At 35.5% G+C, this 14,149-nt stretch overlaps 1 protein-coding gene across 1 annotated transcript in view; it reads left to right on the top strand.

Moving 5' to 3' along the window:
• LOC123542287 (uncharacterized) overlaps nucleotides 1-14,149 on the top strand; it is a 33,114-nt gene that overhangs the window by 5,798 nt on the left and 13,167 nt on the right. Inside the window, exons 2-5 of the mRNA XM_045328066.2 lie at nucleotides 5,377-5,564; nucleotides 7,317-7,428; nucleotides 9,187-9,306; nucleotides 11,056-11,231. Coding sequence (XP_045184001.2) covers nucleotides 5,377-5,564; nucleotides 7,317-7,428; nucleotides 9,187-9,306; nucleotides 11,056-11,231 — 596 coding nt within the window. The remainder of the gene's footprint in view (nucleotides 1-5,376; nucleotides 5,565-7,316; nucleotides 7,429-9,186; nucleotides 9,307-11,055; nucleotides 11,232-14,149) is intronic.

Below are 14,149 nucleotides of genomic sequence, written 5' to 3'. Positions count from 1 at the left end.
CGGATGATTACTTTTAGTAGTGTTTTTCCGTATCAATCGCGCATCCAAATCGATGCGGGACGCCATGTTTAATTTGACTACAAGGTATCATGGGAAATATGCAAATTATGTAGGTCAATGAAAATGTTAACTAAATTACATTGCCGCGGGATAATTAAGGGATATGAATCAAATTCCACATCTCACGAGCGGCTCGAAACTAATTTTGATAGTTGCGAAGTTGTCCTGTTCTGAATAAACAAAAGTTATTTTAAAAAGAAATTTATATGAACATTTATAAAGTAAACTGACTCACTGTTAATCTTCCAAAGTTGTGATCCCTCCAAAATTTACAATTCACAAACAAATTTCATTTTAATTGTCTGTCTCCTCGACGACATCATAAGTCGGACTTCGTCGATCATCCCGATGAAATCCAGTCACCGATCGCACCATGCTCTTGAAACGATGATTCATTGAATTCAACATCATTTCAAAAAGCATGGTTCAAAGATAACCTGTAGTTTAGTATCCTTATTGAATTATTTCCAGTACCTTTAGCAATCATTTTTCCAACAGTTTTAATAAATAAATAAATAGAATATGGTTATTCTCTATGTTCGCGTCCTTGTTGATACTGTTTCACTTCTCCGAAACGGGTGACGTATGAGACAAATGACGTAAGAAGGCCGAGAGCTTCATGCAAATTTACATGAGGCGCATTCGGGTTGTACTCAGTATACTGAACTTCTACAATACAATTTGTCAGGGCTCTTTCTCCGGACAGTTTATTTGTAACATAGACATGTTACGTAGTTGTCTAGAAATATATTACAACTCACTTTTTAATAGAGGAGGCGAGTTCCGTTTTGAAGAAGCAGTCCATCTTGATAAAGAAATTGTATTTTATAGTTTGGCCTTAAGAAAAATATTTGTTTCCGGTAACATGCTAAAAATATTAGGGTAGGTAGATCTAGGTCGGATTTTTTGTTTGGGATTTTTTTTTTATTAAGGGAGATTTTTCGGAAATTATTTTTTTTGACAAAAAATGAATACAAATAATGGGGTTATGCCGCTAGAGTATCAGCATCAGTAAATTGATTTCTAACATCACTGAACATGATTAAAGCATAAAAAGTGCATTCTCCAAGGCCATAAAAACATTTAGGGTCGGACCAAAAATTTAGGGCAGGTCGGGATAACAGAAACAATTTTTTTATGCGTTATCATGCCTTTACTTAATTTTCGACTCGTAATATTACATATTACACATACGTGCATAGTATAATAAATTATGAGTCAGTAAGGTTTAAAAAATGAAAATATGAAAATTTAGGGACAAGTAAACATCGATGTTTAATTTCTTGTAGATCTAGGACGTTGAATAAATGTCTTGGTTATTAAGAATGAAACTATAAAAAATAATTACTGTACAGCTGAACTTATTTTCATGTTGAACAGAAGTCACTTAAGTCAGTGATATTAACGACTACTCCCCTCCCCCTCCCCACCCACACACATATACACGCCCGGACGCTCACTTTCCCTCAAAGTTCTGCGTCTTTGAGGCAAGGAACCTTGCACTATTTTCACACATATATAAATTTTTTCTTCAACATGATGTTAGCCCGCCCGCCTAGCTCAATAGGGAGAAGAACGCAGATCTCCGGATCTCGGGGTCGGGAGTTCGAGTCCCGGGCGAGGCGTATGTTTTCCGTGACGATCAACATGGTCTTGCTCATAGAATGGGGAGAGCCATGTAATTCTTAGTACCGTTTTAGCTATTGGTTACCTCAAAATTTTGGCGGCAAATCTGTACGTGTCTTCCATGCGACCCCTTCGTTAATGACCGCCTGCTTATTTAATTTTTAAATTTATGTGATTTTCCCGTCCTAATTTGAAAATGTTAGTATACAAGTATGACTTTAAGAGAACGGAAATTTCCATAGAGATAGTGCAAGCAGCAAGTTTATTCTAATCATATTACATATATATTATTTGCAATTTCCCGAGGGATTGTTTATGTCCGAGTCCATGAGACATTCTGCAGATGTTAACACACGGAAACATGTGTTTTAATTTTACTCTTATTCTGGTATTGGATGAAGTATTCAAAAAAAAAAATCGGCTTCTCTCAGACGAATATGCTTTAAATTAGCGTTCCTGTCTCGTAAACACAATTTACAATTAATTACGCACCAGTCTATAACGAAGATGTCACCGTCGAGGCGCATAGCGCTGACAGCCGGTAGGTATTGGAGGGGACCTCTGCCCATATAAGGGGCTTGGGGTTAGGGGGTCTCTCGCCTGGATATATTTTTTTAATACAGACTGGTGAGACATCCCCCTCATTATAGGGGGATCAGGGGGCTCTTCCCCTGGAAAGTTTTGAAATACAGACATGAAATGGTGGCCTTTGGTGCATTTTGAGTTAATATAATGAGTATAGATCACTTCTCAGTCAACGAGGTTGGGGGAGGGGGGAGCACGAGCTGGATCCGGGCCTCAAGTCCGTATCTGACTGTCATTAAGACAAGTGAATGGTGAAACAAATTTTACGTTTTTGATATAAATTGGTAGGGATGAGTTATGTCAATTTCTGTATTTACTTTATATATATAAATTTATATAATATTTCTAACCGTAGACATCGATTTCGAAGAGTCAATGGTTATGAAGTTTGAGCACACAGCGCTTGCTCCTGCTCTAATATCATGTTACTCAAACTCCTGATGGAAAACAACTTGATGTCAACATCTTCGTAAGGGGAGGGCTGGTCTAGTGGTTAAGGTGTCGGTCGCAGTTCATAGTTTCAAGCCCAACTGAGGTCACGACCGCATCTTCTCATATATGACACTAGTAGACATGCTTTTTCAGGAAGCGGACTCGAGAGTTGGTCAAATAAACTTGAAGCTTTTATCAAAATCGAGTTCAAATAAATTTGTTTTAACTAACACCTTAGTATATTATGAAAAAAATTAATTACATGCTTCCCTCAGTTGTTTATAAATTTACGGTACTGGTAAGATGCGTATCGTAAACAATAAACCCGTTAAGTGCCTCATTTTCTTTACACGCATAATTATGACCCTGGCATTTTGATTTATGGTCAATTAAGAATCAAGAGCGGCCACTTTTACCATACCCGGATAGTAACACAACAGATTTAAAAAAAAAACATTCATCACTATTTTCTGAAATATTTTAGAAATAAAGTTAAGGTTTTATGTTCTACAACAAACAGGTATTTCCCACCACAGTTTGAAAGAAACCCGTGGGAAACCGCACGTTTGACCCCAGTGATTTGCATATTTGTGACGTCATTACAATGTAGAGAAATTCCTAAAATGGCGGCCGCTGTTTGAAAACATGACAGAATTACAGCGGTGAAGAAAACGTTTTTCTTGCAAATTAGAAGCATCTACACTGATTCAAATGGTATTCAATATAAAAAAGGACAATTTATGTTTATTTATTTCTATACAAAATTTTCCGAAATCCTTGCATGGAGTTGCATTGCACATTCTGAATTCTCCTTCTTATATTGACATTTTTTGACAGGAGTGGCCTATGACGTCAAACGGCAGCATGTCAATACATGCGATCAGCTGTTTAGACGGCATAGAGGCTATGACTACTTGTAGTTGTGAACTTACTGTCACTAGTGTAGTGAACTGGGCTTCGGAATGCTGTATCCACTTTGCGATCTTTGAAATCACATAAAATAATAAGTTTAAATGAGACATTAGACAATAAAGAATGCTTTAACTTTTTATTATTCTATCATTGTTATAATTTCAATAATGAAACAAACAATTATCAGATGTACAACATAATAGCATGTAAAACGGTAAAAACTAACTACTGATATGAGTCCAAGAAAATGGTACCATTGGTGAATATTTTTGATTGATGAATGGGAAATTAATTTAGGCGTAGGATATGAAAGAAATCTATTTGGAGGGAAAAGTATGTTTATTCAAAATACCCTGTACTTATTGTTTTGTTTTTGTTTTATATAATTAACTTTTTATTGTAAATATTTTAATATTTTTATACAAATATTATTGTGTGATACATCATATCCATGTGTTATCTTCTCTTGAACACAGCTGCTCTTATCTTATCTCTTTTTATGATTTACATTTTTGACTAAGACTACCATCTCCAGTCAATATATGAGCTTCTTACATTGCTTTTTTTCGCTTGAAAAATAGGTAAATACCAAAACTTTATTTTTTTATGTATACCAACAGTTAGAAATAACACCAAAAAAGAAATGTTTTCTGTTTTCACAAGAGTACAGTACTGAATAATGATTTATGTGACGCGCATTTTAGATCGATTCAGAACTATACCCGAATTGACTTTATGTTGGTATTGTCAGTTTGAAATGTCGTTACTCATATAACTCACATTTATGATTACATACCAACTCCTTTGATTGTAGGAGGTCCATAAATAACTTATAGACCGCTTTAGAGGTCTAAAATAATTACCAGACATGTCCCTCTGTTGTTTACAATACCATTGAGACATGAGAAATTCGTACGTAACCCATGTTCGCAAGTGAGTGACTGGTAGGTAAATACAACTATCGGCTGTTTCACTAAAACCAGTTTTAAATAAATATAGTATTGTGTCCAGTATGTGTGCAAGTTGAGCCTACTGTTTCAACACGGTTTAAAGACAGCAGATTCTTAAGTAGTGGAGATGTGTGTGTGGGGGTAGGGGGATGATAAAGTACATTCTTCGTTTTCTAACCAAAATCTCAATGACTTTGCCGAATATCGTTAAGCCATATCATTAATTTAATGTGTGTATTCTTTTAGACATTATCACATTTATCCACTGTACAAAGTTTTGTCTTTTTTTTTTTCTCGGTTTGATGCTGTATATCTAACAATCTTTCATTTTTGTAATTTCTATACTAGTATAAACTTTATATCGACCAGTAACGAGAGCTTCTCCACGTGAAATGGGGGTGGATGTCAAACCATTTCAAGGGTAAATATGAACATAACAGAGCAGGAATATTCTTATAACGAATACGGTAATGACGAATTAGCGGTTATAAGGAACGTTTGAAAATGTACCAATTTTACCCTTCTTTGTTGTGTTTACAACAAAATGGTTGAAGTAAACATAGGAAGAGTCAGTGGTGCAGTTTTTAGCAATTTGGATTACAACGCCAGCAATTCTGTTTCGATTTTCGGTTGCGACTGATATCCCCGGCTAGTGTTCAGTGGTGGGAGAACGACTTAAATCTGTACTGTTTCCAGCCACAGCCATGCAGTATTGTGCATAAGTACCATGTACAAAAATAGATCCTTAAGATTCGTATCGTTTGGACACAGTTGTGACGTGTGCATAATATTATAATTATATTCATTTCAGGTACAATAGTGACGTGTGCAGACATTAGTTATTTGAATAACACAATCAGGAATTACTTCGCAGACACACGACATCATGAGCCGCAGTTTAAAGATTACAAGGCCATGTCAAAAGAATTCATCTTCAGTGAATTTAAAAAATTTGGCCTCGACACAGAGTATCACTATTTCAATGATTCATCCTTTGGAGTAAGTTAACATTGTTACATTTCTTGTGTTAAAATATATTTTCATAACTTCTTGCTAAAAGAAATGAATTGTGTTACTCTTAACTATTTGAACATTCAAAAAGGCTGTATAAATTCTGAAGAAAAAGCTCTGGAGTACGACGAGTAAGCTAGTTTAATTTTTGTTGTACAAGTGAGCATAATTTCATCTTCGAAAGGAAATAGGATCTCATATGGTAGCTGATTCCTGCCATTTTGTTTTGGCGTGTTCGTGCGTTTGAAGAGCGCCAATATATCAACACATCAGACCGGCAAATTAGCGCATCAATGCGACAAACATTGGTGCGCTAGTTGTAGTTTTTGAGGTGTTTTAATGACGCAAACGGGTAAAAGTCAGTCGCCATACATTAGAACCTTCGTCTTTTACTTTGGTGCTAGATTTATTCCGGAAACCCCCTAGTACCATACAGGGGATGATATAAGTTAAATCAGAGCAATACAGCAGAGGTATTTTTCTCTATACAAAAAAAATGTATCACTGAGGCCGATATTCATATAATTTGAAAACGGACACTTCACAATCGAAACAAATGTGACTTCGCACAATTATTTATATCGTTCTAATAGATGTAGCGTTCATTGAAAACTTCAAATCTACGGAAGACGAGTCTATGACTTATGATAATTGATTTTACCTTCGAATTATCATTCTTCGTTCAAACAATACGACGATTATTTCCAATGGTCATTTCTGTACTCGATTTACCATCAATTTGATTACGCAATGTTGTGAATTCGAACGACAGAATATATGACAGTCAGTGAGATGTTTTAAATCGTTAAAAATCGATTGTACATTTGGTCAAAACAGTCATTTACTGAAAGAAGTTTTTCTTCGGATTATGTACCAAATATTACAGGAGACCATAGTTTGAAAAAGGTCGAAGAACGTTTTGCACTTACAATATTGACCAAACTGAAAATTGGTTCGTCCGTGGTTGCATCAGCTATAAGCAAAATCCAAAACTGCAGCAAGTAACCACTGTTTCAAGGAGCAATAGGTCTCCACTGCTATTGCAGCAATAGGTCTCCACTGCTACCATATAAGTGGGATTTCCCAGCCCAAATCCCTCCCCATTGTCGCGGAATCTGTGCTTGAGATTATCAGGACACCACTGCTACAATGATTTAGCCTGGACACCACTGCTATAATGACTAAGCGCGCTGAGGATGTTTAGGATACCCCTGCTATAACGACTACTAGTACTAAGCCCGCCCTCTAAGCTCAGTAGGAAAAGCGCAGATCTACGGATTACGGGGTCGTGAGTTCGATCCCCGGGCGAGGCATATGATGTCTGTGACATTTTGATAAAATACATTGTTTCCCAAATTATTCGTCCTCCATCCCTGATTCAAATGGGGAAGTTGGCAGAGTTAGAATCAAGGAACACTGCCTGCCGTTACATAACTGAAATACTGTTGAAAAATGGTGCTAAACCCAAAACAAACAAACAAACAAACGTCCCGATTTCGACTTGTTTCACATCTGAGCTCTTCAAACAGTCTGACAATGACAAGTAGGCAGGGGATTCTGAAAAAGTATCATAGGCTGAAATTTACAATGCTAAATGCAATCATCACCAATAGATCTGAACCAGAATACATTGCAGCCAGACTCGGAAATGAACCCAGTACTAAAATCTGTAAAACTTAGTCTTCGCTAGTCATTAACATATTCATATCTGTATTTTACTGTGTTTTCGTTTTACTTCAGGATACAATATTCACCAACGTAATAGGTGTTCTAAAAGGCGCTAATTTTGGAAAGGATAGTGACAAAGTAGTTGGACTTCTTGCGCATTATGACACTGTGTCGACTACAAAAGGTACAACATTTTTAAATATCTGCACTGTTTTCAGATTTAATCAGTAAGAAATGAACCAAATTGAATTTTAGGCAAATATTATTATGTCATGTCATGCATATCATAAATCAGTTAAACACGCACCTCCTCCTCCTCTGCTTCCATCACATTGTGACTAGCCGTTCAAATGGTTTGTCTGATTACACGGTCTATTTTAGTAGTGAGTTTGTATGTTGATGTACATGTAAGTAAGTAAATAAATTCTTTATTTATAGAGGGTAATCCATTTAGCAAAGCTAATCATCCATGGGGCCCTCTTACGTCTAGAATGAACGACTAGAATGTACAATATTGTAATCATAGTAACAAATTTTTAACAGAAATCAAAGAAGAAATCATATATGCATAAAATAAAATAAAAAAATACATGCAATGTAGTTAGCATTAAAATCCATTCATTCATCGATCCATTTTATACAGTTAAATTTAAAACATGACAATGAAGATGAGGTTTTGATTTCTATTGGCAAACAATTCCAAACAATCGGCCCTGAGTATATAAGACTACCTTTAAATATTTCACAGTTTGTATTTGGTTTATAAAAATTTAAGTATGTATCAGAACGCAATGTTAAGGATGTGTTATTTGTTTGTGGCTTTTGCAGAAACATTTCATTTATATAAGAAGGATGTAAGCAAGTTGAAACTTTATACATAAAACATGCCTTCTGGAAAAAAAGACGCTTATCAAATCTTTGAATATTAAGTAATTTCAAAGCTTGATCAAAATATAGAAATTCGTTACCTAAAATAGTGTGTACATACTTCATTTTGTAAAATCATGCTTGTCGGGCAATTTTTAAAAGAACAACAACATATTTTGTTTTACATAGGTGAATATGATTTTAAAAGCTATACTTTGTTTGACATTGTTGATATGAAATGTTTTTAAATGTGCCATTTCGTTTCTCCCGATCTGCGATACACCGGTCACATATGTAGCATGGGAATATTTTCCTAAGATGTTTTGAATAAACGAACGTTTTGACGCACGCCGAACAAGTGAGCTGCAATTAAAATTATCTAATTTGAATTGATTTTCTATTTAACTTGTGTAGCGCGGTATGTTTCTACCTCTATTACTGAAATTATCAACAAATGTCAAATGGTTATCAGGACTTATATTGCGAAAATATATGACTTGCCGCTGAGCCTATCTCGCAAGACCGACACACATCGGCGTAGATAGGATAAACAAAGGCAGTGCCCATCAGACTAATGCCAAGCCTGTTGCCAGTGGCGGGACGGCTTTCACCGCTCATTCGGAACGAGTTAGCTCAATGTATTTTGTTTCACACATTCTATGTTAATAGTACGTTGAGAAATGTATTTTCGTTTTGATCAGATTTTGAAGAAACTTAGAATTATTTTACATTCATCATGTTGAAAGTTCATCATGTTGAAAGGATTTTAAGAAATATATTTTCGTTTGCATGCACCATGTCTGATGATCAAGTTTGTTTGTTCAACCTTTTGTATCAGTTAAAGAAGACAAGTTTAGATCCAAGTGATAGTAAGTGTGTTCTTTTCAGCTGCAGACTAATGTTTAGGAGTGCTACTCGGAGTTTAAATCTTACTTTTTGTATCTCATTTTATTACGTCAAAGTTTGAAAATTTAGTTGTTTTTTTTAATATGCGACTGGTGTAATATGTAGATCTGCATAAAGAAAATATTTCATGAGCTAACTGGAATACTTATAAATTTGTTCACATTTACAGGGGTAGATGACAACGGAGCTGGCGTAGCAGCAATTCTGGAAGTTGCTAGACAATTGCATCAGCAGAAATCAAAACGGGAACATACAGTGATATTTATCTCCCCAGATTTAGAAGAATATCGTATGTAAAATCACCATAGACACTTGTAGCTCGACTATTCAGAGTCTATGGAGTGCTATTCTACTCAGCCTTGCATGAGCGTCGACGTCTGCGACCGCACCAGAGCTTGGTTAAAATTTTGATGCACCTTCTATTTATCTCTGTTATTACTTGAATTTGCTTCAAACTGAATATAGAGATTCCTCATCATCACCCACAACATTACGCGCGGTTAATACAAAAAAGTACCAAGTGCTGATCATCTAATAAGGTTATAGTAACTTTTTGCACTAACCCAACGAATAATAACACAATGTGGCTCTCGGACCATTGTATTTGAATAATGTCCCCTTCCTAACTAGAATTTCAGGTTAAAATGTTAATGCATTCCATTCTGCTATTTCTAAATTGATATGTTTCAAACTTTTAAACTGTCGTTTCACATCATCACTCACATATGTTTCAAACTTTAAACTGGCGTTTCACATCATCACTCACATCATAGGATAATAGCCATAATTCCTACAACAATATATCATGAAGTGTCCCTCCTTTTACTTAGAAATTCAGGTTATAACTTTCACTCTATGCCTGTTAATGGGTTTGATTCAAATTTCCAATAGTCGTCCAACAGCATCACCCACATTATATAACACAATGTCTATAACTCTGGCTGCCAACATTTCATAAAAATGTCCCTTTTTACTTAGAATTCAGGTATATGAACGATATCACTTTATCTCTGCAGTTACTTATCTTAAAATAGTTGTCCAATATCATCGCCTGCCTTACATGTCTCAAGCACCATAACACTGGGCTCAAATATTGCATACATTATGCTCATTTTAGTTAGAATTTCATGTTAAATTTTAAAGGACTTTTATTTCTATCTCTTGTTATTTATGTACCCGTTCAGGGATAAAGGAAGTTGGGGCATCAAAATTCTGGGCCCCAGTATTCGACAATTTGCTTCATTGTGTTAAATTCATCTTGTCAGTTCATAAGCTTCACGCATAAAATTGTCCGTTCCCACTTAATAAAAATGTTCGCAGGTATGAAAGTGTTAAATGCTTTAAAAACCTCAACAGCGATTTCTGTCCTTTTATCAACAGTAATACTGCTGAGTGTATAACATTTATAGACTCCTTTATAAATTTGATCCGACGATTTGTCTTGCTGAAATTGTAATGTTATTATTGAAGTAATTTCATATTTGCCATGTTATAAATTCGAGGCGGGTCGTATTGATTAAAGGGAAAACGACTAAAGGTCAATATGAATTTTCTTGATAAATGATAATTTTATTATTCAACTCTGAATTGACTCCTAAAAAGCATCCGCTCCGTATTCGCCTAGTTTTTCCCCATAAGTACGGCCATTTACCTATTGGCCTTGCTTTTCTCTAGTTACCCTGTTGCGTTTGGCATTAGCTCAATCTGTATATGGACAACGTATCTCATATTGCTTCCAGTATTGTATAGTTAATAAGTAATTACAGAGTTAGTTTATCGCTAATAACTACATTAACATCTACTTAAATTAAATCAATTAAGTTTCTACGGAAATATGGATATTGAATATCAAATCACAAATTTCGAAAGTTAACAACTAAACAATATTTAGTATCTATCTTTTGTTCTATTTACCTTTGTAAAAGAAAAAGATACGAGTAAGAATTATACAGCTGTACAGATTATCATAACAGTTAGCTCAGCTGTACTTCCTACAAATACAAAACAGTTACTTTATATTACGTATGTATCATTACAGTTTTAAAGGGCAGCTACAATTTCATTAAAGACTGGTTACCAACGTGGTCGAATAAACATTATGGGGCGCCCTATGCTCTGTTAAACACAACACAGGGATGCATTGTCTTAGATACAATGATGGAGTATAACAACTCTGATAACTCGCAACTTATACCACAAGAGGCTGTTGCCGCGGTAACTTTGCATTCTTTGTTTCTTCTCTTTGAATAACTAAGTAAGTAAACTCTTAAGGTTCATTCTATCGGAAAAATAGTGGGTCTAAATAATTAATATTGGCGGGTTTGTTACTGGACAAAAGTCATAAAAAGTATACACCAATAGATTCGTCTTGGAACGAAGTATACGACTAGATAATCAAACTACGACTACGACTCTTTCATAAGTCGTACGACGACGAATTTGATAACAAAATTGGTCATGTTTTTTCAAAATCAAGGGTTGCTTCAAAATACATGCGGAGTCCATTTAAAGTGTATTAATAGACAAACAAGACATGTATCTAGTTCCTGCCACCCTTTAAATTACCCAAACTTTTTCTAAAAGGCTGACAATTTACGATTGAAAATATACTTTAAAATGCTTCAGACGATTGTTTTCATCGTGTTTTGTTGACATGACGGACTACTTTTTTGTTACTATAAATACTAATATTGCACGGTGAAAACGTGCTCGATTCCCGCCAAATATAATAAAGGATAGTTCTTCACGCCGTTTACCTGAAGGGAGAGTTCTTTTTCCCGATTATCATTCTCGGCAGATTTTATCGATCCAATAACACTATTCTAATAGTACAGTCAAAAAGTATTCGAAGAATAATCAATATATTTTTTTTTTCAAAATATTCTACAACCTGAAATGAAATCTAGAATATTTAATTCATTGAACTATCCAACATTTTTTCAAACGGTCTACTTAATATGATAAAAGCGTTATCGTTCCAAACTTTGTAAAAAAATTCTTACATCCATAACGTTTTTTAAAAAATTTGGCTACCTCAGGGGCGGATACAGTATTTGGTGTAAGAGGGGGCGTAAAATATTTGAAGACTAGAGCAAATAGGGGGTCCGGGGGCATGATTCCCCGGAAAACTATGAAAATAATGGATCCATTTGGTGCATTCTGGGCGTTCTGGGGTACTTTATTTGTTATTGACAAAGGACAGGTTTTGTGACAAAATCAACACAATTAACATGCTAATTATAGTCACGTCTTCTGAATTGTCAGACTTATTCTTGCGCGAGTATCTCGGAATTTCTTAGCCGTTCGTTTTTTGAGGATTTTCATGGAGAGGGTTTACCTAGGACTAAAATAAAAAGTTTTTTTGGAGCTCATGCAAACTGTCAGATTTTCAAGCGAGAAAAAATATGCATATTTTTCAGCCGGAACAAAAGATTAATCATTAGTGCGAGCGTAGCGAGCGAGAAAAAATGCATATTTCATATTCTTCAGTCAGAATAAAAGACAAATTATGTATCCAAGCGTAGCGAGCGAGAAAAAATGTATATTTTGCAATTATTTTACCCAGAACATAAGACAAATTACCTATGCTCCGGCGATTTTAGGGGCGGGAGCGCCCCGGTGACCCCCCCCCCCCCCCCCCCCCCCCCCCCCCCCCCCCCCCACAACCCACAACCTCCGCTATGAATCCACTAATGGTAATACTTCAGTCTGTACGCAGAAATGATTATTGTACAAAATTCATAACCATTTGAACTATTTATTCAAACTTGATAGAGTTTTATTGTACAAAAACGGCTTTCGTTTTGGAGTTTAAGTATGCCTGCATCTTAAGCCTGACAACATAACAACTTCATAATCTCTGCCGACGTCGTTGATAAGCTTAAATGTTGTAAAACTTTGCTAGATCCCTCTTCCGACATCGACCTTAAAGGCCTTTATCATACTTAAGGGCAGGTCCGGATCTAGCCTGGGAATCCAGTCTGACAATTTCTAACCATTTTTCTACCTGCAAATTGACAATATCAGAAACTCGGATGAATGCCAATTAACATTAATTAGCATAATTTAAGTAGTCCGGATCCAGAAACGCATTTATTTGATGCAGCGAGGCAACAGTTTAGAAAGAATGTGTCACCAGCGAGACACATAGCTCCCAGCGTGAGTAGGAGTCAGGGTGTTCTCCCTCTGCAAAAGTTTGAAATATAGTTATGTAATGGTGGCATCTGACAGAAATTTTTGTCTGAATTTTGAGAAAATATGTTTAGTACACAGCATCTTCTGTGTATGACTGTGCTATTTACGATAAAAAGGATGAAAGTGACGACAAGTAAAGTAATCAATGATGACTGTTTTATTTTGCAGTGTAACAAATTCATGCATGTTCACTCAAATAAAAGTGTTATATATATGAGCAAGGCACAATAATGCATAAACAGTTGTGCTACAAAAGGAAGCAAACTCTCCCCCTTATCGGTATAGTTTGACAATATTCCTTCACGGAGGTTGCAAAGCGAACTAGAATGATGTCGACAAAAATGTTTCATTCAATAACTTATAATAACGACGGGTCAGTAATGTTATTAAGGAAAAATATATAATAGTTAAACAACTGAACAAGAAACAAATGCGCATGTCTACATAATGTTTATGATGCTTAACAAGTTTTATTTGAAATGAAGAGAAGGAAACTACAATGTAGTTGTCATCCGTCGTTAAAGAAGGGCCGCAACTCCAGACAAAATAATCGATCATAAAAGTCAAGGCAACATGTACATATTCATTTCATGCTTCTGATGTATACCTAGTTTCAATTCAGTTGGATGGATTTGTTCGACTTAAGTTCACGAGTTCACGATGTGATGAATTAGTTCAAGATCAAATAGGGCAACAACTCCAGAAAAAACAACAACAAGAAGTTGTAATAGAGTTAGCAACGTCCCCTGCCTAAGGACATTTTCATCATACATACTGTATGCCAATACAGCATTTTGGCATGAACAAAATAAAACAAGAGTGCCAGGATGTTAAATATATGCTCGTCAGAAAGATGATATAATAAAACATTTTCTGTACAAAACTATAAGTTTGGTAGACAGAAAGCCAAAACAATGACATATCCAATTCTAACAACC

The sequence above is a fragment of the Mercenaria mercenaria genome, chromosome 1 (assembly GCF_021730395.1).
Source record: "Mercenaria mercenaria strain notata chromosome 1, MADL_Memer_1, whole genome shotgun sequence".
Lineage (NCBI taxonomy): Eukaryota > Metazoa > Mollusca > Bivalvia > Venerida > Veneridae > Mercenaria > Mercenaria mercenaria.
Note: the sequence above shows the minus strand (reverse complement) of the source record. Positions and strands in the feature narration are given on the sequence as shown.